At 35.3% G+C, this 24,433-nt stretch overlaps 1 protein-coding gene across 1 annotated transcript in view; it reads right to left on the bottom strand.

Annotated features, from left to right (window-relative positions):
- LOC118184042 (G2/mitotic-specific cyclin-A-like) overlaps window positions 1-17,697 on the bottom strand; it is a 94,753-nt gene extending 77,056 nt beyond the window's left edge. Inside the window, exon 1 of the mRNA XM_035353681.2 lies at window positions 17,294-17,697. Coding sequence (XP_035209572.1) covers window positions 17,294-17,431 — 138 coding nt within the window. The 5' untranslated portion in view covers window positions 17,432-17,697. The remainder of the gene's footprint in view (window positions 1-17,293) is intronic.
- Window positions 17,698-24,433: the final 6,736 nt, after the last annotated feature.

Consider the following 24,433-nt stretch of genomic DNA (forward strand, 5'->3'; position numbering starts at 1 on the left):
TCTAAATCCGGATTGAAACAATTAAAATGCTTTAGGCAAAAATATTTAAAAGATTGACATTCTAGTAAAATATGATGAATTGTCAGAATTCCATTGCAATTAAAATTCATCATTGCATAACTTACTTTAATTGAAACTAAAAATAAACAAATTATAAAAACTTTCAGAAAGTTCAGAAGCTTTAAGAAAAAATTTACCAAGTGGGGAAAACTTGATAATTATAACTACCTAGTCTCTAGTTATTAAATTTTTTCGAAGTATAAATAAAAATACATATATTTGTATGAATAAAAATACACATATTTATCTCTATCATAGACAGTCAATGCTCAGCAGTGAGTCGTGTTCTTTCTTACTAATTTTCAACTATGGGGGGCAAAACGATTCATATATTTCCAAACAAAGCGATTACTCCTAGTCTAACTGAGCTTATTTATTTTTTGACAAGTACGAATAAAAGTTAATCCAGTATGTACTTTCAAATACTTGAATACGATTTATATCACACAATAAATTAATTAGCTTCATTTCTAGATTTTGTGGTGCATTATTAGCCCAAAGGGTGTTAGCCCAGAAGGCTATTAATTTCGTTTTGACATTTCGCATTGGTTTACTATAAATGTCTATAAATGCCACCAAATATTAGAGCCCTGCATTATATTTAAAGAAATTAAATCATGAAGAATCTGCATGAATGTATGAATGTTTCTCGTACTGTGATAAAACAACGGTACCAAGAGCCATCAAATTTTGAATCACGTAATCCTCCATCAAACATGGGCATCTAGAAGCCCAAATTTGGGATTTGTTTTATTATCAAGTTCATATTTTGTAAAACTTTAACGAATTTTTTATTGACAAACTAAACGATTTCAATGCAAACAATGGCAACACTGCATGGAAAAAAAAAAAAAAAACATTTTTATCTCCAGCATGCGAGAAAGTGTATCGTAAATTCTAAAGATATGCTCCTTTTAAAATTATTTTGCAATATTGCTGTTGAACTGAATTTTATGGTTTAGGTGCAAAGAACATGATATTTAATAAATAAAGGTAACATACAAAATGTCAAAAAAAAAAAAAAAAAAAAAAAAAAAGCCCCTTTGGGCGTAATGTAAAATCTGAAGGCCTTTGGGCATAATGTAAAATCTTTCATATTTTAATTATTCGTCCAAAAGACTTTGTCCCTGGAGGACTATTGTTTTCGCTTTGCGATTTTGCATCGAATCACTATAAACGGCATATCACTTTTCAAATTGTTGCCACCAAATGCTAGAGTCCTGTATTATATTTGAAGAAATTAAATAATGAAGAATCTGCATAAATGTATGTCTATTTCTCACATTATGATAAAACAACGGTACATAAAGCCATCAAATTTTGAATGACGTAATCCTCCTACGAATATGGGCATGTAGAAGACCAAATTTGAAATTTCTTTTATGATCGATTTCATATTTTGTAAAACTTTAACGAATTTTTGAATAACAAACTCAACGATTTAAAAGCGAGCAATGGCAACACTCTAAAGGAAAAAAAACTTTTTATCTCTAGCGCACGGAACTGTGTATTGGAAATTCTAAAGGTATGCTCATTTTAAAATTATTTTGAGACATTCCTATTGAAGTGAATTTTATGGTTTAAGTGCAAAGAACATGATATTTAATAAATAAAGGTAACACATACATCATTAAAAAAATGCCCCTTTGGATGTAATTTAACATCTGAAACCTTTAAGATTCTTTTGTTATATTTTATTTTTATTCATGTTTGCTTTCAATGCAAATGAAAATAATATAAACTCGGGCTTCATCTAAAAATCCTGAAATCTTTGCAATACCATAATTGAAATGGGTTTCACAGGTCATATACAATTGCTTTGGGGTCTGCATGTGGCCTGCTGGTCCAACACCTTTGGTATATGGACAGACTGGCCACTGAAGATGCTCTGGTGCAAATCTGAAGTGCTTGCCGATGTACAGGATCAAGTTTGGCCAACACAAAAGCCTTGCAGACTCATAAATAACTGATAGAGTAAAATTTTGAGTGGATATGGACTCCATAAATAAGAAGCATTGAGCGGTGAATGGTTCCGCAGGAGATATTCAACAAGACTTTCAAAATATTTAGAATTTTTAAACATTCCTTTTTAGAGAGGTGACATAGGGAAGGAAATAAAGCTTGTGGTCACCTAGGAATTGTACCTCCTTTCCCACAGGAACCTGTACATCCTCCAAATAATGTTCAGGTTAAGGATGAGGAATATTCTTGCAACAAAAGTGCATGTGCATGGTCTTCTAGGTAGAAAACCTGAAACCATTTAACTGTTCAATTCAAAGATGTTTGCAATGGTCTTTCAGCGCATTTCAGGTATGCTCCCTGACAACTAGCATGTAGGTTGTCAATGTAGAGCATTTCATGGACTGTTGGAGGAAGCTGTTTTAGGATCAAGTTCATTTCTAAGCTAAAAAAAGTTACACTTGGAATGCCACTTTGCAAAACACCCTCTTCTTGACTAAATACATCAGAAAGTAGAACTAATCTTCACGTGAAACTTTTGATCTTATATGAAATGTTTGATGAAAATCGGCAGATTATGTTGTACGCCACTATTGTACAGGTCGTGAAATATGCCATACCTCCACATAGGCTTTTTCTCTTAAAAAAATATAAATCTTCTTTATGAGTGCTTAACAGATACCAATTTCTACGAGCAGATTATCATCAATAGTTGCCCATCCTTTTCTAAATCCACTTTGATAAGGGGAGATCCAACTATTCATCTCTAAATAGTAGACAGGGTGAGTGTTGACGATATTTTTGAGCCTTTTGCAAAGACAACAAGTTAAAGTGATGAGGCGGTAACTAGAGGGATTCATTGGGTCTTTTCCTGCTTTGATCATTGAAATAACAAAAGCTCTCTTTTATGCATTGGAAAATACATGCTCTTTCCATACTGTATTGAAACAAAAGAGGAGGAATGCCAATGACATACAAGGAAGGTGTTTTAATATAGAATAACTAACAACATTAGGACAAGAACATGATCTACTTGCCTGTAACAAAGCTCTTTTCAGCTCAAGCATAGTTACATCTTCATTATAAAGTTCAGAAGTGGAAGAGTTGAAATCAGCAGTCTGTTTTACAAAGAGCAGTTTAACATGAAGAAATGCAGGGTGATAGTTACTACTATTTGATGTAGCTGAAAATGCCTCTCCGATGGTATTAGCAATTCTTTCCATGCTGCTTATTATATCCCCACTTAACTTTAAAATGGACAATGTGTGGCTCTGTACATACCATATACCTTCCGAGCTCTTTCTTATACCTTCTTACTCGAGAGGAATTTATCGATGACACATACGAGACCCATGAATCCCTCCAATGTACTTGACATGCCTCCGCTTTAGCTCTTTTAAAGCTTAGGTTAGATTCAGTAAGATATTTCTGAAAAGTGCTCCAGGGTTTCCTTTGTTTTCTTATGGCATTTAGAATTCACACAAGGCTTTGGATATTCTGGGAATGATTTCGGAACAAATAATTTAGCATCTTGAGTAATTCTATCAGCAGGAATTCTCACAGCATGATCAATTAGCATAATGTTCATAATTTCTACAACGAAATAGGCATGATGAGAGAGGGAATCCCAGTCTGCTTTATTCAATAGAAACAATAGTGCTTTGGAGACAAAAGATTTCAGTTTCCTATAAAGTTTACAAAGACTTGGAAATGGTTATTAAATGGATGTTTCCCAACGCTAAGGAAGCAGAATGGCAGGAGATGCTAAGAAAGAGTGGTGAGTTCAAGAGAACGAAAAGTTCTTGTTGGTATGTATTTTCTGCATTGTTGAGGATACAGAGACAATGGTCACGGAGTAGCTGTTTGATTTGCTTTACCCGTCGATTTGTAGCCCTACTACCCCAAAGAAGATTGCATCCATTAAAATCCCCAACCAGAATAAACAATGCTGATAGCTCACCAATCAAATCACCTAAATCTCCCTGATCAATACTCTCATTTGTGGGAAGATAGACACTACAGACAGAAATCAGTACCCAGATGTTCATTTGCACAGCAACTGCCTAAAGAAGTGTCACCAAAAAAAAGGGCATTTGATGGACAGTTAACGGAGGTAAACAAGCCTACACCACCACTTGCACATCTGCTGAAAGTGCTGTCCATTCTTACTACAGAATACTAATATTTTTTTTTCTTATGTCAGTCAATAGTGATATCTGCCATGAGACTTCTGCCAGCACAATAAAATTTAGCCTTGGTTAAGTTGTCAGAATGAAAAGTCATAAAATCAAGTGCCGTGCAAATTGTCAAATGAAGAAAGTCCATGGTTCCACCTGACAGACGAAGAGGACAGACATCATCAGGAACTACACTAACGCAGTGCAAGTGTTTATACAGAAAGCCATGTCCTGTCGAGAGTAAAACAATTTGCCATAAAAACTGCATGACGCATGCTCATTGGGATAGGCGAAAAAGCAAGAGTATTACACACTTTATCAGCTGAAAGGAGTTATATTTTTTTAAGTTGGTCCACTTTCTTCTTTACCTTAGAACTAAACTGATGGCCGAATAGAGGAAAATGTGGCTGGGGTAGCTTACAACCATTTTCAGCCAAAAGATTGGCTTTTTCATTTCCAGGCACACCATAGTAGCTGGAGATCCATTGAAAAACAAGCTTCCAGCCAGAGGCAATTGCTTTGGATATATATATTGGTCTCTTCAACAAGAAATTACTTTCTTGTTTACTAGGTGTACAGTCAAAAGTCGTTAATCCGGACTCCTCGGGACTTCGGCGATTCCGGATTATCGATTTTTCCGGATTATAGATCATCAGTTTAAATCTGGTAAGATGGCATGCAGAAATTACAAAATTAAAAATATGAAACCGTAATTTATGAAATAAAGAACAATTATGATCTAAAGGGTATCAAAATTTACAAAAAGAAAAAGCTTAATATTTATTTGTTTACTTTATTAAACATTTCCTTCAATGTAAGTTGCTTCGTTTCATGTGATAATACTTTCTCTTTAATTCTATTAAACAGACATAATTTCTTGCTTAGTTACAAAGTTCCGCTGTTCAAATCCTATAATTGCTGTGTTGAGAATACCGACTAATTTGTCAATCGAAATGTTTTCATTTTCAATAACCTCTGGGTCACTCACTTTCTTCACTATCGGAAGCGAATTATAATGACGAGGAACTTGATTTAAATCATATCAAAGACGGAGTACATTGAGATGAAATACTACACTTACTACGGAATTATAAACCAAATAAAATAAAAACATCTGCCCTGAAGATAAGGATAGTGCTGACAGATTAACTTCCAAGCCGCCGCGTGAAATTGATAAACAGATTTCGGATTTCAAAACATACTTTCGCTTTGTAGATACAAATTACATATTAGTAAATATATATCGGAAATTCTATTTGACATAATCTTTCTAATCTATCATAATCTAATAATGACGTTTCTGCCCCCCCCCCTCTGCCGCAGAGCAGCGTGAAATTGATAAACAGATTTCGGATTTCAAAACATACTCTCGCTTTGTAGTAAATATATATTGGAAATTCTATTTGACATAATCGAAAGTTCAAGCTTACTTTTATAAAATTGCTCTAACAGTCTGCAAAAAATAATAAGCCGGATCCAATTCGAAGATTAAGGAACAACGCAATCTGCAACATTAACTGAATTAGATAACTTTAGCTTAGCGTATAACTCCGTTACACATTAAACGCGCATGCGCACAAACATGTTCGCAGCCGTAAGGGTCTTGCGCGCTCTCGTAAACGCCTGTGAAAGTTTGTAGCTTTGATGTCCGGATTATAGATCATTCCGGATTATGGGTGTCCGAATTAACGACTTTTGACTGTATAAGGGACAGATGCTATAACTGCAGCCCAGGAGTCAACAAATATACAGTGGTGGCCAAAATTGTGGACACTTTTGGAAATTTTTATGTTTTTGAACTTTGTATGCTTATAGAAAACGTTACATTTCGCAAAATGCAAACTTGTATACATCATTTTAAAGAGAATTTATTACTGAATTCATTACAAAACACAAAATTAAATTATTTGCAATACAAAAAAAAATATATGTACTTTAATATAAATAAAAAACACAGTTATGAAGTGGTTTGTAACGTCTAGCTTTCCTGGCCAATCACTGTTCTTGTTCTGAGAACCAATCAAATGTTAGTAACTGCCAGTAGAAGCTGACATCATGTTTACACTTGAAACAATTCATTATTTTGCTTTGTTCTGTAGAAGGAGGACCTGTTTCTTATACACTGAAATTACAAGTAGGAATTTTTGTAAAAATTTTTAATATTTAGTCAAGAAGCAATGACATCAAATAAAAGAGTAGATTGGACACCTAGAAAGAGATGTAATATTATTGTGTTATGAGAAAGTGGTCTTTCCTATGCTGAAATTGCAAGACAGGTGGGTGGTTCAGTGACTACATCTGGAGTCCGAAAGTTTTGTTTACGATATCAGGAGACAAATTCAATAAAAAACAAAGAAGGAAAAGGCCGAAAAAGGTGCACCACATCTATTGATGACAGAAGAATAAAAAGACTATGTCTCCAAGCTAGAAAAATGTCATCAGCGGCCATCAGAAGTGATCTGAATGATGCTGTTGTTTCTTTCAGTTCAAGAACAATCAGGAGAAGATGTTGGACTGAGAGGTAAAATTCCACGAAAAAAGCCTTATCTTAATTTTCAGCAACGAAAACAAAGACTACAGTGGGCAAAGGAACACATTAATTGGACAGATGATCAGTGGTCACAAGTTATATGGAGTGATGAAACTAAGATATCGCTATCAGTAGTGATGGGCGAAAACATGCAAGACGTAGAATAGGAGAAGAGCTACAGCCTGATTGCATTCAAGCAACTGTGAAGAACCCAGTTAGTGTTATGATTTGGTCATGCATGTCAGCAGATGGTATTGGTCGCCTTCATGTCATCAATGGGACACTGAATGCCAGAAAATACATTGACACTATTCTAGAACCAAAACTTCTACCTTCCATCAGAGATCTCTTTCCCAACAATGCTTCGTTTATTTTTCAGCAGGATTCTGCTCCTTGCCACAAGGCCAAAATATCGAAAGAGTGGTTTCGTACAAAGAGCATTAAATTGTTGTCATGGCCAGGAAACAGTCCTGACCTCAATCCTATCGAAAATTTGTGGCACCGTTTGAAAACTCTTGTCCGAATGAAGCGCCCATCAAATAAAAGGGAACTAATTGAGGCTATAATTGTTTCCTGGCATCATGTAATAACAAAAGAAGAGCTTAAAACTCTTGTCAGCTCAATGAAACATCGATGTGAAGCTGTAATCAAAAATAAAAGGTACCCTACTAAGTACTGATAATTCATTGCAATCATCACTATCTAACGTATATCGATAACTATTATCGTTTAACTTTTTTTGTATTGCAAATAATTGAATTTTGTGTTTTGTATTGAATTCAGTAAAAAATTCTCTTTAAAATGATATATACAAGTTTGCATTTTGTGAAATGTAACGTTTTCTATAAGCATACAAAGTTCAAAAACATAAAAATTTCCAAAAGTGTCCACAATTTTGGCGACCACTGTAACTGCCTTGCTAAAGTTAGTATCAAATCCAAGAAGATTTAAAATTGCTTTCCCCATGGCAAAAACCTCTGCATTGAAGTTAGAGGCATTAAAATTAACAGCATAGGATTCTTCAAAATATCCTTCATAGCACAAACCAGCACCAGTATCTTCATCTCATGCAGAGCCATCAGTATAAATGTGGATCCACTCAGAGCTAGGTTCTTGCTACAGCTTCTAAAGAAAAAGCTTTAAGAGCATCAGGAACTGCATCACCGTTCTTTTCAGGCATACCAACAGCAAGATTATAAGTAGGAGCTCTAATAGTAAGAGGAGAGAAGCCAAATTGGAAAAGGTGGAGTAAAGTAGTGGAGTAAACCAATGTAGCTTTGCTGGTGTAACAGGTTTAAAGAATGTCTCTTGTACTGCAAATACAGATAGGTTGATAATTATTAATAAGATTTTTAATACCATCAAGACCTTGGTGGAAACCACGACTATTCCACGATATCAGGATGGTCATTAGGAATGTTTATTATTACAATGTTGTTTCTTTTTTTTTTTTTTTTCTGTGTCAAGACATGTTTTGGAAAGTCTTCCTCTGTTCCCATCTCCAACTCAATAAAATCAGATAAAATACCTCGACAGAGCTTCGACTTGGTCTTCTGTTTTTGACTCTTAATTTTCTGTTGCAAGGTTTATCCTAAGTTGCTCACTGTTACGTTTAGATAAAGCCACTGTCCTATCTCTTCTAATTTCAGCTTACAGTTTCCTGCCAGAACGTGTTTTCAGAATCGCGGTTAAATGCAAATGAAGGAGGAGAAAGTATTTAACATTCAAGTTCTACTGACTTTGTTAGAGAGTCAGAGATTCTGACCAGCATGCATTCACCTTTTAGGCTACTCTCTCTAAAGTTATTTCTACACTCAGCTGTATTTCAGGCCCTTGATAGCTTCGCCATTTAGTTAGCATTAAGGGGCCCATTCTTGTAGAACCTTGATAGCTTCAGCTATATCTTTTTAGTTAAGTTTTATTTCTTAGTATTCCTGAGTTCAAGCCCAAGTGGAGGCTTTGCTGTAAACTTCAAGAAGGAGTCAACTGTTAAATTTATTTTGAATAATAAAGGGTAATTGACCTTTCGTACATTTACATTTCTATCTTTCTTGAACTAAGCGATTATTCGCTTACCAGTTCTTAAGGTTCCACACAGTAAGCTGTAAATTCTAGGTTGGAACATTACATCGTTTTGAGCTGTCAATTTTTTGAAATTTTTTTTTCCAAGCTTTCTGTTGCCTGTTTGAGAGGAGAAGGATTTAAAAAAAATTTGCTGTCAGTTATTTTTAGTTCAGGTCATCCCCCCCCGTATGCTATGAGATGTTTGAGTGCTTACTGACTGACATGATTTGGTGGTTTCAGCATAAGAAATGTATGGTCTTAGCTGACCAATGCTAAACAATTTCTTAGCTTCAGGCTTCAGGATAGGAGATTTTTTCCCAACTTCAATATGCTGCATTTCTTTCTCTTCTGTCCATTTAGAGCAGGATCATGAGTATGATGATGGCTGGTATGACAATTAACACATTTTGGATCAGCAATGCAATCATGATTTTCATGAATGGTCACACAACAGTGAGCACATGCAAAGCCTGAATCGGTGACACTGGAAACTGTGCAGTGAATTCGGCACATAAGGTCTGATGGGACAATTCATGTGCCCCACCTTAATGCACTTCAGAAGCTCTGGAGATGAGAATGTCAGGATAGTATGCTTTATGTTAACAAGTCACCCCTTTCTAAGAATTTTAATTCAGACAGACACATGCTAATTTTGCTCAGCCTGTTCTTTTAAAAGCTCTTCCTCAGGCTGATATCAGGTCTAGTTCTGAAATGACACTACTGGTCATGTTCAAAGAATTATCTAGAGACACTATAATACAATGCTCACCCTTATTTGTCATTTTCAACAGAGAAGGGGATTGTGCATCAGATATTGTCTCAATGAGCAGAGATCCTCAATGGAGCTTTTTTACACTTTGTGGATCACCAGCTGACGTCACAATATATTTATGGACTAAGAATGCTAATATATTTTTTAGTTGACTAGTAATGACCACGAATTTGGGACCTCTGACGCTCTCGCTAATAATGACAGAAGTTCATATGCGGTATTTTTCATTCTCATGTGATTAAAAGAATTTAAGGCTGCTTTATTATAAATTCGGGTCTGACTGCTCCACCCACCATGGAGTCCAACAAATGAATACAGATCCCCATGTTAGAGCTAGCCAGACCTATAGGCAAACTGCAGCCTCACAGTCAGCTTTCCTGAAAGCTTATCCCCAAGCCTCTGACACAAAGGACTAGTAACCAGCCAATTGACATGAGCGAGCACAGCTAAGTGCCCTTCATTTGGACTGAAGCAGAGGCCAAAGCAGGATGCAAGAGACAGTCGTCTTTTGTCCATCAACTACCAATATCATCTTTTCCAGCCATACAGATCTCCATGCACAGCAAACATATAGGCAGTTTTCTCATCATGAGAAGACAGAAACAAAAGAGTTGTAATTGCATATCTCATCTTCCGGGATGCTGACACGGAAGAAAATTACGCTTCTCTTCGTTTCCTCACATTATCGTGACAGAGCGCTTGCCATTCTAATGAAGCATGAAGCTCAATTTAGTACTTTTCGAAGCAAGATGGACACACCGCTCAAAGTGGTTATCCGCGGGTAAAACAGTAAATTTACATCCTTGTTCATAAAACAAAAAGTAGCTCATCAATACTCAATTCTGGTTATATCAAATGAAAATGCAGATGTTATGAATGTGTTGCAACATCATGCTTATCTAGAATTGACACTAAATCATACTATTTGGCAACAGTTTCATAGTCAACAGGATAATATGTAAGTACGGTTAGAGTAGACTGAAGGATGCCCCTTCAGTCTACTCTAACCATACTTACATATTTGTTTCATTTATTGTAACCTGAGTAGTTGAATGTTATGGAAACCCTATTATGACGTATACAGTTGCGTGATTGCGGTAAATTTTGAATTATGGGAAAAGATTTGTAAAGGCTTGTGGTGTGTGTTGGTTAGGAAGTACATTGCTTATTTTGTGGTTTAGATGGTAGAATGGCTGAATGTGCAAGATTAATTTAAAGTTTCTGCACGATTTGGAACGAAAAGGGAAAAGAGCATTAATTGAGCGGTGTGTAAATGAAGATTTACTTAGAAGCCATTTAAGTGTCCTGTTTGCAGGAAGGAAATGCGCATTGTTGAACATCGGAGTAGTATCCGACTCTTATTTTTGTGAATTTATCTGGCGTGCCAGTATACAGATTTTAGTTCAGATAATTTTAAGAAGTTTTTGGATGCTGTTAAGTAATTTTGTTTGAATGAAGAAAGGTAAATTTCTAAATAAGGTAAGTGGATATTTCCTTTGTGCAGTGCTAAAATGAATTTCCTTTTTTATGTTATTTGATTGCTTGATTTAAAATGTAGTTTATTGAGATTATATATTGTTACGAAATGTACAGGCGAGGTAAGATGGCTTCCACGCAAAGCAGTTTTAGGGTTGCCATAAAATGGCAAGGGAAGGCAGCATTGTCACATTTGGCGAGAAATCGTCCATTTGGGAACATTTCGCGATATGCCATGGTCAGATGGAGAACCTTCTGGAACGAATTCTTCCCGGTTTAGCCCAGAATGTTCTCGAACACAAGCCAAAAGCTATATAAACCCTGCTGGTCCGCAATCAGTTAGTATCAAGTATGCGCCTCGGCTAGCGAGCTGACAGTTAGTATTGAGTTGGTGTCTCATCTAGCAAGTCAATCGAGTTGACAGCCCGGCAGTGAATGCTGAGTGGGCCGCCGAGTGCACCGAAAGAGTCTCGTAGTTTATCGCGGTTAGTGCATCATCGAAAAAGCAAGTTGAGCTCTGGGAACAACTGAACTGAAGAGTCGGGAGCTGTGCTCATGTATCCTCGAGTGCATCGCGAGTTGTAGCGTGGAGAGTCTCGAGAGTATGTGGAGTTCCGAGAACGACCAAGCAGAGTCGGGCGCTGTACTCCAGAAAGCAGAGTCGGTTGCTTTGCAGGAAGCTGTCTCCACCATGATAGCCTGATAACCTGAAGGCTGTGTCGCTGATTGTCTCAGCGTGTTTATAGTAGTTCATCGACGACTGTAAAAACGTGTTTTGGAGCTGTCCTGACAATACTGGCCAATAAAGTGTGTTTCGATACTTCATCAAGTAGTATTGTCATTATTCAATCCAAATCCTCACGAACCCCATACGAACGTGAAGGAAGAAAATAATGTAACAACTGCTGTCAGAAAAAAAGAAAAACGCAAAATATTTTTTGTTGGCTGCTTCTTTGACTTTTTAAGTGAATATAGATCGATATGTAGATGGACAAAGTCAAGGGAGTATGCAATGCCAAGTTTGTGCAATTCCCTGATGTTTATTTTTTGGCAAAAATTTGGCGACCAACCCTGCTACAGCAACCTGCTAGTTTTTGTTTAGATGCCATTTTGTTTTCACGAAGTAAAGGCTTTTTTTTTTTTTTTTTTTACTCAACATTTTTTTCCAACAATCTGCTAGCTAAATTACGCTTATGCTAGAACTTTTATGGAACAAAAGTGCTTAATCATCACGAAGATTAGGTGTGAAATTGGGAGAAAGTGCAGAATCGCCAACTGCTTGCCGCGTTTTTAAGAACTGCACATACACGGTATCATACATGTACACGTCGACCTATTTTGACTTAAAAAAAATCATCCCAGAATTGCACAAAAATGGCATTGCGCACACTCTTGACTTTATCCCTGTACACTGCTAATGTGCTAACTAGTAACCTTTATCGCCTTACCAAAATGTCACCAAACTACCTGTTACCATATTCCAAAGATTAGCAATTTTATTAAGTGAAAATAGGTCGACACAAAGCCAAAATAACAATCCAAAGAATTGCACAAACTTGGTATCCATTGACAGCCAAAAATCGCCAAGGGGCACCCGTAAATATATTTTTACCGTAAGTACCTTATTTGGTTTAACCACCACCACCATTTCATTGCATTTGTTTCGTTTTATCTAATTTTTTTAATAAAAAAAATTGCCAAATTGGTTAATCTTTGAATTATGGTAACTTGGCGATTTTTTGGTGAAAATTTGGCGACCAACCCTGCTACAGCAACCTGCTAGTTTTGTTTTGGACGTAATTTTGTTTTCACGAAGTAAAGGCATTTTTTTTTTTTTTTTTTTTTTTTTTTTTTTTTACTCAACACTTTTTTCCAACAATCTGCTAGCCGGATTACGCTTATGCTAGAACTTTTATGGAACAAAAGTGCTTAATCATGATGAAGTTTAGGTGCGAAATTGGGAGAAAGTGCAGAATCGCAAACTGCTTGCCGCGTTTTTAAGAATTCCACATACACGGTAATGTACACGTTGACCTAGTTTCACTTAAAACACATCCCAGAATTGCACAAAAATGGCATTGCGCACACTCTTAACTTTATCCATGTACACTGCTAAAGTCCTAGCTAGTAACCTAGGTAAGTTAATTGCCATTTATGTTTTTAAATCGCACTTTGAAAATGTGATTAAAAAATTTGGGACTTGTTTTCAATGGAACAGTAGATAGTACTTTCAAATGTACGGGATACTGGCATCAAGAAAAGTACGACTTAAACTGGATAAACACTAGCTGTGCAACATAAAAGATTAGCACAAGTAATTTAAGTTTTTTACATCTTGATAAATAATGAGCAACCTGTTCCTTCAAATTTCTGCCAGAATGACTGTGCAAATTTGGCAAAATCACCACCAAGTTTCACGGTCAGTGGAATTTTGCAGTTGAATATGACGTTTCATCTTGAATCGAATGATGCTGATAAACTGTCGAATGTTTTTCTATCGACAATCTCACATCATTTAAATGTAGGGATTTAATATTCAAGCTAATAACAAATAAAATGACCTTTATAATTTTAGGCTGGAAATTTTGTCTTCCATTAAGATGGCTTTTCTACCAGGAACTGCAGTTTCTATACACTTCTCTCAAGCTTTCCAGAGCTGCAAGTATTGCCGAACAGGTGAAGGCGCATTCCAGAAAGAGCTCCATTTCAGGGCAGTTTCTACAAGTTCTACAGATATGGATGCTATGGAAGTTTTTATGGATATGATTAACTTAAACACCTCTATAATTTTATTTCAAGTAATCTCATATTATTATAACAAATTAAATTAGTGGTACTTGTTGATAACAAACCTAAATACAACCCATTTTTCTTTAGGAAATCCATCTCAAATGTAATCCCGCAATAGCCGATGACCCCCGTGTACTATTTCTGTCAATAATTGCCTTACTTACATAGTACAATTTACTGATAACATACAGTTTCAAATTAATTTAAATCACATTTTTAAGGCATCTCATTTTAACATTAAGATCCAGTGGCATATCAAATCTTTAGCAGGCCCAAGAAAAATTTTGGTTGATCTTTACAATATGGTAACTGGTAGTTTGGCGACATTTTGGAGGCGATAAAGGTTACTACCTGGCACTTTGGTAATAATGTGAGCAGTACTCAGTTCCGATTACGCATTATTTTGTGTGAGGGAAATGAGAGATCATGGGATATGTCATGTGATATTAATGGACGAATTACGGTTCTTTAATCGGAAAAGGGGGGAAATCGGGAAAAAATCTGGAAATTTTGTATTTGGCTTTATTCTGTGTTGTGTGAAACAGTGTTCGTGAATTTTTGGATCCCATGGCCGTAACTAAAGTGAATTCGAAATGGGTATTTATGTATGTATTAATTCAATGTATGTGCTCATTTATATTTTAAGTAGTGTTTTTGAATTTAATTATATTTTAATTAAATGATAGTTATTTTGTGAATTTTATGTTTGTAGGAATTTGGTATACGTTTTAGTTGAAGTAAACGTGCATGGAAATTATTCAAATATCTGACAATAAGTATTTGTAATAGTTGGGGTATGAATTCGTTGGTGACGTGTACAATGTAATAGATGATTTAGAGGTAAAAGGTTTTGGATATTTTATTTATTTTATATGTGGAAATGTTCATATTTAGGAAGGGTAAATACTTTTCCGCGATCAGGTAATTTCATATATGTTCTTTTTACCGGGTTTAAAGATTGAGAAAACTGTCATGTATTTTCATGAAATTTTTCTAATTTATGAGAAAAAAGCAGTGTACATGGATATAGTGAAGAGTGTGCGCAATGCCATTTTTGTGCAATTCTGGGATATTTTTTTTAAGTAAAAATAAGTCGACGTGTACATGGTTAAGTGATATTTTAATTAAATGATAGTTATTTTGTGAATTTTATGTTTGTAGGAATTTGGTACACGTTTAAGTTGAAGTAAACGTGCATGGAAATAATTTAAATATCTGACAATAAGTATTTGTAATGGTTGGGGTATGAATTCGTTGGTGACGTGTATAATGTAACAGATGATTTAGAGGTAAAAGTTTTTGGATATTTTATTTATTTTATATGTGGAAATGTTCATATTTAGAAAGGGTAAATACTTTTCCGCGATCAGGTAATTTCATATATGTTCTTTTTACCGGGTTTAAAGATTGAGAAAATTGTTATGTATTTTCGTAAAATTTTTCTAATTTATGAGAAAAAAGCAGTGTACATGGATATAGTGAAGAGTGTGCGCAATGCCATTTTTTTGCAATTCTGGGATGTTTTTTTAAGTAAAAATAAGTCGACGTGTACATGGTTTATGTGTATGTGTTATTTTGAAAAACGCGTAAGGAATATGGTATTGTGCACTTTTTCCCAATTTTGCAGTGAATATTTGTCATGATTAAGCAGTTTTGTTAGATAAAATTTCTAGCATAAGTGTAATTCGGGTAGTAGATTGTTGGAAGAAGTGTTCAGTAGATAAAAAGAAAAGAAACATGTCTTTACTTCGTGAAGACAAAATGGCGGCGGGAAAAAAAAAATAGAGGGTTGCTGTAGGAGAGTTGGTCGCCAAATTTTCGCCAAAAAAACGCCAAGTTACCATAATGTAAAGATCAACCAAAACTTTATATTCAGGATCTATTTATAAGATGAAATCTTAAAGTCACTTAAAATTTTTGTTTAGGGAAACAAACACCAATATAAACACTACAGCCTTTTTTTATATATAAAATATTTAAACATTGTAACTTGTTGTTTTAACTTTCCATTTCCTTTTTTGAAATCTTGAATTAATGTTAACAGCTCATACCTATTATCCTTGTAAAATTCTGATAATAAAACAAATTGCACAATAAATGAAAATATGTTTACAATACTTGTTGGAATAGCTGCAAATGGAGAGTGAACAGGGAACATACATATACAGTATCCATATTTGGATTTATCACATACATATATCTCAGGAATATAACTCGACACAATATGCAGCACCAAATCCAGTTTTAATACTTTATCAATTGCTATAACCTTTTTTGTGTTATATAAAAGTAACAATTCTATATTATTAAAGATTAATTAATTTTTTATTTTTTAAATTAATTTTTTAACTTGAAATGGATGCTTCCGAATTATGGGCCTTTAAAATTTGTCTATTGTTTAGCCTGGTAGTGTTAAGAACAGGTTAGGTTACATTATTTGAATATAGAAAGCCATGAGGGCTAGCTGCCTAATGGAAAGGCTTTCTGATGGAAAATGACTTTAATTTACATTACGTGGGAAAAACCAACATGCAACAGCTCTTGGCTCTCATGTAGAATTGGGTGCCCCTTCAATTGGCGACAAATTTTGTCCAATTTTGGTGATGAAACTCCCTTTCTGGTTACCATGATAGTTTAGCTTCCTGATTTTTTTAAGTGAAAATTAATAGATATGTACATGGACAAAGTCAAGGCAGTCAGCAATGCTGAGTTCGTGCAATTCTCCGACGTTTTTTTCTAAGTGAAAATAGATCGATGTGTACATGGACACCGAGATTGTGCGATTTTTCGACTTCTCATTTAGATTTTGTGGAGCAGGCAACTAGAAATTGTGCCTTTCTGGTGCCGATCTTGGCGCCAAAAAACAAGGGACACCCAGCTGTAAACATTTTCCCAGTTAGTTTGTGCGAGACTGAACTAAAACCAGGTCAAGCTACCAGTATTCAGCGGTGTTAAGTACTTGGCCACTGTTGGAAACCTCTGTTAAGAACAAATCAAATATAAAAAATATATTCAGGTTTAATTCAAATTAATTTACTGCCCTCCATTTGAAATAGGTAAATGCACATAACTAAATTGCTAATAAATAATTTTTTTAAAAAAATTCGACAATATTGCGATATACATTGTCTCCATATGCACAAGACTTGTTTATTTCTTTGATCCTTTTAGAAGTCTTTAATATTAAAGCCATTATTACATGTTAAATATTTAAAAAAATTACAACTGCTCATTTCATGTTAACTGCAGAAGGAAAAAAATGTAATTAATGCCTTCTTTAAGAAAGATCATTAAACGAAAAAATACATCAGAACAACACTTCATTTTAACACTGTATTATCGATGACAGATATATAAAATAAATTATACACAATTAAATTTACACTAATAAAATGTACTGGGTTTGAGTTTTCTAAAACATAGCAATATTATAACTCATATAAAAGGGAATCAAAGCGTTCTTACCTCGACGGGATTTTTTTCAAAATTTTTGTTTCCATTAATTACAGATAAAGCCGTTCTTTTCAGTGGCTCTCCGTTCAGATATCTTTTCTGTCGCACAGCAGCTAAAGCCAATTTTTCATCAGGGATGTTTTCAGCCATAATATCCTCAGATGATTTGAGAGATATTACCCAGAAAACTACTAGGTTAGAACTTAAAATATAAGTAATAATTACTTGTTTACGGAATTAAAGTTATAATCTCATCGCAAATACTTTAATGTGATAGTTACATGCACTCAAAACAATCAGCACATACATTAGTTATCCATAACAAATGTACTGAAATAGATCAGCTTAGCATACGTACACAAGAGGTGTGAGGCGTGAGCCCACTACGTTTGTCTACATTCAAATTTGACTTCATTCAAAACTTAACCAATAGAACGCTAGGAGAAAGGCCAACCTGTGATGTGTTGCCAAACTGTAAACGTGTAATTTGCTCTTTTATTCAGAGCTTGCCCCAAATATTACGAATGTTATCCTTTTTGTTGTACATAAGGCTCCTGTAAACCTGGTTTATAGGAGCCTTAGTTGTACATTGTATGAATTAAGCCCCTCGTTTAGGCATTAAGAATCAACAAAAAATACACTAAAGACTGTGAAGGTCTTAGATTTTGTTTTTTTAGATGCAGATTACTAATGTCACTTGAACTTTCGTACTAACCATTTACAAATTAAATTTCTTGTAAATTTTTATGTCTGTTACACCAGCTCGACAGACTGCCCTTTTCTGTTGCAGAGGTCTGAAACTAGATATCTAGTTGGCCTTGCTGAACTCGGTGCTAAGTGATTTTTAATATCCGCGTAAATTTATTCATCTTAAAACGTTTTTAGAATGTCATTGTTAACAGCCTCGAATATATTACTTTTGGATGGGGGTTGGATCCCTGAATCCGAATAGCTTGGTGATGCACCACTATTATCCCACATAAGACATTTGTAAAAGGCACTTATATTATATATGCATAATTAATTAAAATCCATCATAAATACCCAACGCAAGAGAATTAATGAATATAGCCACCATATTGCATAAAAAGAATTTAGTAATATATATAAATCAATATTAAGCTTACCATATTTCCTGCAAATAAAAGCGAAATACTTGGGTGGTATATACAGGACGAAGTTTAATCGTGTCCAAGGAAAAACGTAGGGAGCTTCCCGTTATTCTTCACTAATTGGACTCCTTCAAAAATTTAGGCATTCTTAGAGGTGAACTATATTGTAGGGGATGAATACGACTCTACTATGCCTACCTCTCTGTGACGAAGTATCTTACGTATCGCATTCGATTTCTTCGTAGTGACCCTGCTGCTGACTCACTTGTTCATCGAGAATAGCGGGTAATCGTTCGTCAGCAAAAGCATCATTTACTACCAATGTTGCATTTGATTTTGATGAGATGCCGGAGCAGGAGTACTATCAGTAGTGCGTAGCTAGAACCTGCCTCATCTGTAGGTCTAGCGACATAGTTCAACAGAGCTACTTTCTGCAACTCAATAAAAACTTCTTCAGCGGCATTTCCTTACGTTTAGCAGCACCAGACTGAAACGTTAGCTTCATTTTTATAACAGGGAGGACCCGAGGACAAAATCAAAATCGGGTTGTCCGCAAATCAGTGCTGACTAATCACTTACAGTCATACAACTCTGAACGCGCATACAACAAATAATGCAGATGGGGACGACCTCACCAATCAAACCATACGCGGAAGTGTAGCTTTGTGAAATGGTTTAAAATGGACTTCGATGCTGGTATTTAGGCTGGCTTACAGCTAAAAGTTAGCTCTTTCCAGCTCTTCATAGATTCCTAGGAAGAGCATGACGAAACTGAGGAACCTGAGTGAAATTTTCTTGAAGGAAAGCTCGCAATATAGAAGATAAGAGGCAACATTATCGTCTGTGGAATGCAACATCTGGTGAATACTGGAAAGCATGTGGCAGAGAGTGCGTCATCGCAGGGTCACAAAGGTGGTAAAAGTGTCTGGAGCTGGTGGGAGAAAACATATCCAGGGCAGGATAATAAAATAAGTCAGCAAATATGTATAAGCTGCAAAATTTCAAAATAAGGCTGTGTAAAAAAATATATACAAGTTCATATCTGAGGCAGAAAAAATAAAATAAGTCCATACTTGTTGAATTCCAACAACACAAGCAGCGCAGTAGGTTGGAGGCAGTTAAAAATACGTATAAAATTAAAATACACTACTAAAAATATAAGAATGGATGCAAAAATGTGGCCAAATACTGTGCAAGTAGAAAAAGTCTATTTCAGGTGAAGAGTGAGAAAACTAATTAACGACAAACGTCTGAGATCAAACTCTCGACGTCCAGAACTGTGGCGAAAATCCTATGACATTATTGATCGGTTGTAGATTTTCTAAAGCTATCTCGTAGAAATTCATTAAATACAGTTAATAAAGCATTGTAGTCAACTAGTTATTTTGGATTCTGAGCTGGTGAGCTGCAAAATACCTGATAATAAGGTCATCTATAAGAATCTCATAATTAAGGTGCTCCGAGAAATTGGCTACAGGACAGGCCGCAGATTTGCTAAAAAATGCGTCGTTTAGTTTGTTAAGGTAATCTTGAACGTATTTAGTTTTTAAGTCCCTATGTAGAGAATTGTTCCTGACAAAGTATGGGGCTCCAGTAATGATGTGTAGAAATGTATTTTGAATGACTTGAAGATGTTTGATGTCATTAGCTGTGGCATGGGCCCAGGCAGGAGAAGCATAGGTAAATATAGGAGGTATGATGGACATGTAAATTCTTCTTTTTCTTTGTAGACCGACTTTTGAGGTACTTGAAAGGAGGGAATTAATCTTGAACATGATTTGTATTGTTTTTCCTTTAACTTACCTGATATGGTTTGACCATGGTATGGTCCGGATATGGTTTCAGATACATTGCTTTGGCTATTTATAGATGAAGGATCCGCTGTGCGCCGACGCCATGGCAAACACTTCGTTATCTGCCCTCCCACTGGCACTGGGGCTCCGGCTCCCGCCCACGTAATGAGAGACGCTCGTGCTCGGGCCTCCTAGGGCCCCTAACGGTAAAAAAATGGCCCTTTGGCAGTCGGGGTCCTAGGTGAGCGCCTGTTTGGCCTATGTCTAAGAACGCCTTGGTCAGCATTAAACTAAATTGTTAGACCAGCGCTACTACTTATCTTTGAAATTACTGTTAAATTATTCTTAAGTTCCCATCGCAAGTAGTCGGTGCTATTGTAAGCACGAAGTAAGTGCATTTGTGTTAAGAGTTTGATGAAGTCGCCTGGTTTGCTAGTAAGATCACTCTAACCATATAATAGCAAAGAATGTTAGATCTTACAATCATAACAGGGCCGGCCCCAGAGCTGTTGCAAATGTTGCTGTCGCGCAATGTGGCAAAACTTGTGGAATTAAAAAAGCATGGAACAACAAAATTTAAGGATGGCAAAATTTTTGGAACTTACAGGAAGCCATAGGCAGCAGAATTTTGGAGATGAAAAGAATTTTAGAATTTTGAAAGTCACTGGAAGCAGAATTTAGAACCCTTAGGCACCAAGAGGCAAAACGCTTATCACCGGTCCTGGTCCTCATAGTCCATGACGCCGTTTTGCATCACAATTTAGTGGAAGCTTCATTATCTTACTGCTTAATTTTTATTTCTCTTTTGGCCATATGTTTTAAGTGACAATGAAGGTTCTTCCAATAGATGCTGTATTTTTGAGAAAGAATAGGCTTTACAATATTGAAAGGGAGCAAAATGAAAATCTAAGCGTCTTTCATTTGAGAAAACTTCTGTTATGCGTCTCCCAGGTACGGGAATGCCATCTTTATTCTAGACGTTCAGCTACCTCAGAATTTTTGCAATTCTATAAATGAAGATAGCAATATTAATTAAAAAATTAAACTATATAGGTATACTATATATATTGATATACGATTGCAGGTTATTAACAATAATTAATAATTAGCTAAAAAACATGATCATATATGTTACTGAAAATGTAACAAAGTTGCTATTTTTATCAAAACTACGGGACAACCAGGACATCTCGAAAAAACTGCACTGTTCCGTTAGGAATGGTGTGTCTGGTCAGCCTAAACATAATTCATTATTTCTTACACCCACTGAATTTCTTCCTTGCTTCTGAAAATTTTGTATAAGTAATTTAATTTAAATCTTATTTACAATATAAAACACTATTCTTATTGCCCTTTATTACTAAATGCTTTTTTTTTAAAATTTTCACACTTAAAACCATGGCGCTTGTAGGATAAAATATATCTGAATTGTAAATAGACCTTTCCATATTAATTAACATGATAGGGGCGCACTTGAATAAGCTTACAGGAAAGAGAAAGAGGGACAAAGCTTAAATTGCGCGGAAGCCCAGCTCAGCACTTCTTAGTTTTGGGGATAAAGCAAAATTCTAACCTGAGCATACTCTATAAGTAGGCTTTGGCACTTCTTATATGTAATTGGACAACAAATTCAACAGAAATTATTGACCTTGAAAATATTGTTCTTAATAATAAAATTATGCTAAAAATCGATTCAAACTTCTGATGCGTGCACCTCTTTCCTTGGGAAATGAAACCATGTTCGGAGGTCGAGACTTCTAAAGAATGAAAAGCCTTCACCCACATGTCAAAGGCTTATTCTTCAGAAAGTACAACGAATTTGTAGCGGTTAAATTTTTCGTTCCAAGGCTAATGTCTTCTTGCGAAAAACAGCACCTGCAGGCTTTTTGAAACGATGTACGGACGGGTTTGAAAATTGTTATCTGTTACTTTTTTCTCAGCTAACCTTTATAGATTCGGGGAAAATTTGTTTCTCTGTTACATTTTGCTTGACAGCTAGAGCTGTACTGAGAGGAGATGGTCGTTAGAAAATGCTGGACTCTTCTCTTTTTGCTTTCACGCCTATACATCATCGGTTAAAATTTTCCATATATTCTGCTACTGTTTATAGCATTCACTCTAGTCTCATTAGTGATGCTTTAAACATTTTAACTTTTTTCATTGGTGTGCTAGAAAAAGAGAGGTTTTTTATTTCTGTTATCCCTTGAAGTAGTACATTATTCAGATATTAATTTCACCCTGAGACTGGTTGAGTTATTTCTTAGTTTTTGTGTGAAATTTTAATTCCAAACGAAACCGTAAATATTCAAGGTCCAGTATCTTATTTTACTACTTAACTATTTACCATTTATTTAATAACTTGTTAAATGTTTATTTATCTCTTTACATTTTTATTAAACTTTACTTTTAATTATTCTAATCATTAATAATGTAATTATTTCAATACTTAATTAAAAATTATTAATTATTTCATTAGCTATTTTTATTTGTTTATTCTTGTTCCGCTTTCCTGACGGTCTTCCATAGCACTCCGGCACCCTTGATTTTAGAAATTAAGCCCTTTCCGGGAGAGTGAAACTTTGGATTACTACCAAAAATTTTTCCAATGAGTTGGAAAAATCTCATTTTGGTAGGTAACCTAGTGTCCATTTGTTTAGTTTTTGGTCTGGCAGCTGAAGTGCTTGCAGGAAGCAGACAAGAGAAGGGTTAAAAGAACCCTTTATTAAATTTCTTTAAAATTCACAGTGAGTCGACTTGACGCTAACAAACTACACCTCATTGCCTCACTCAAGCGGTAACTCAATGAACAAGAACTAAACTAAAAATTCAAAGATATTAACAAACAGTAAAATTATTCCCCAGGGTTCAGATAAAACTGTTACCTGAAATCGCGTCGAAATCTAGTGGCAGCAAAGTAATAATTGTTACGCTTTTTTTAATCAGCAATAAATGCAAAACCAGAAGCTCACGCAACGCTTGCCCACACTTTCGAACTTTCCCATCTAGAACACAGTATTTAAACCTTTTCACCTCAAGGTAGAATTTGCATTACTTCACGCGCGGTACCAAATTTAAATATTCTGGCATTGACAATTAGGGGAATGAAGGCTAATAGGAAAGAAAGTATAACTTAACTGGTTATTCAAAATAAATATAAATCCTTACTATTTAATAGATTCTGGAAACGAGGCGTAATTTATATTCCTCTGATTTGCAGTGATTTTAAAAGAGGGATAATGTTTTTTCAAATATTTTTATTGAAGAAGGTTGCTAGTTAAAATGCATAGAAGTAAATATTAATTCTTTTTGTAGTTTGGAAACGTTAATAAGTTATGGCTGAGTCTTGATCATCCAAAAAATTTGTGACTTCAGACTTTTGAACAATAACAACAGCCATGCTTTCCGTCTTGTAACAATGTGTTTTAGTGGTATAGGAATATTCTCTGCGGTTTCCTTGAACGACTTTGATTCTGGTTTCTGTTGGCAAAAGTAATGTAGCTGTCGTTTTCATCTTAATAACTAATTTGCCTTGGATTTTGGGTGCATGGGCTCTGATTAATAAAACAATAACAGTGAACAGCTTCAAGAAAATGGGGCTATCTAATACTCTTCATGCAGTATTCCCCATTTTTTATACTAATTTTATCACCTGAAATGGAGAGGGGAAAATTAGGCAAAAATTTTAACTTCCAAAGGAAACAGTAAAGTAAGAATATAAATGCAAAGTAATCATGGATAAACTACTAGTAACTATCATAATTTTATTTCTTAAAATTTATAATTAAATCTTAAAATTATCATAATTTTCTTGGTCTTATATATTTTTTCTGTTTGAGAAAAGGTCATCGTGAGAAAATAGACGTGTACTGTCATTGCTAACTCTATGTAAAGCGTGAGCTAAGCACATTAAATAAGCATAGGATTGAAAAAAAGCAATGAGTGTTTTTGCCGCCTTTTTCATTTAGGTTACTGACCCACCAGCGGCTCAGCGGTATAGTCGCAAAACACTAGTACTTCATTCCAGGGTTCTAATCATTGCAAACGAGCTGGCTGCATGGGTGTTTCGTGGTTTTCTCTAAATATAACGTGTATACTATCCAGTTTCCCTTAAAAAGTCCTTCATGGAGGCATCCATCCCCTTAAGCAAATAGCTCTCGACTGCTTTGCCTTGAGTCAAATAAATCAAATCGAACCATGCATTTTGCTACATTAGTTGACAGCTACAAAACTTTGCCATACCTTTATTC

This window comes from Stegodyphus dumicola, chromosome X2 (assembly GCF_044657685.1).
Source record: "Stegodyphus dumicola isolate Sdum_Otavi_A_Nest chromosome X2, ASM4465768v1".
NCBI lineage: Eukaryota > Metazoa > Arthropoda > Arachnida > Araneae > Eresidae > Stegodyphus > Stegodyphus dumicola.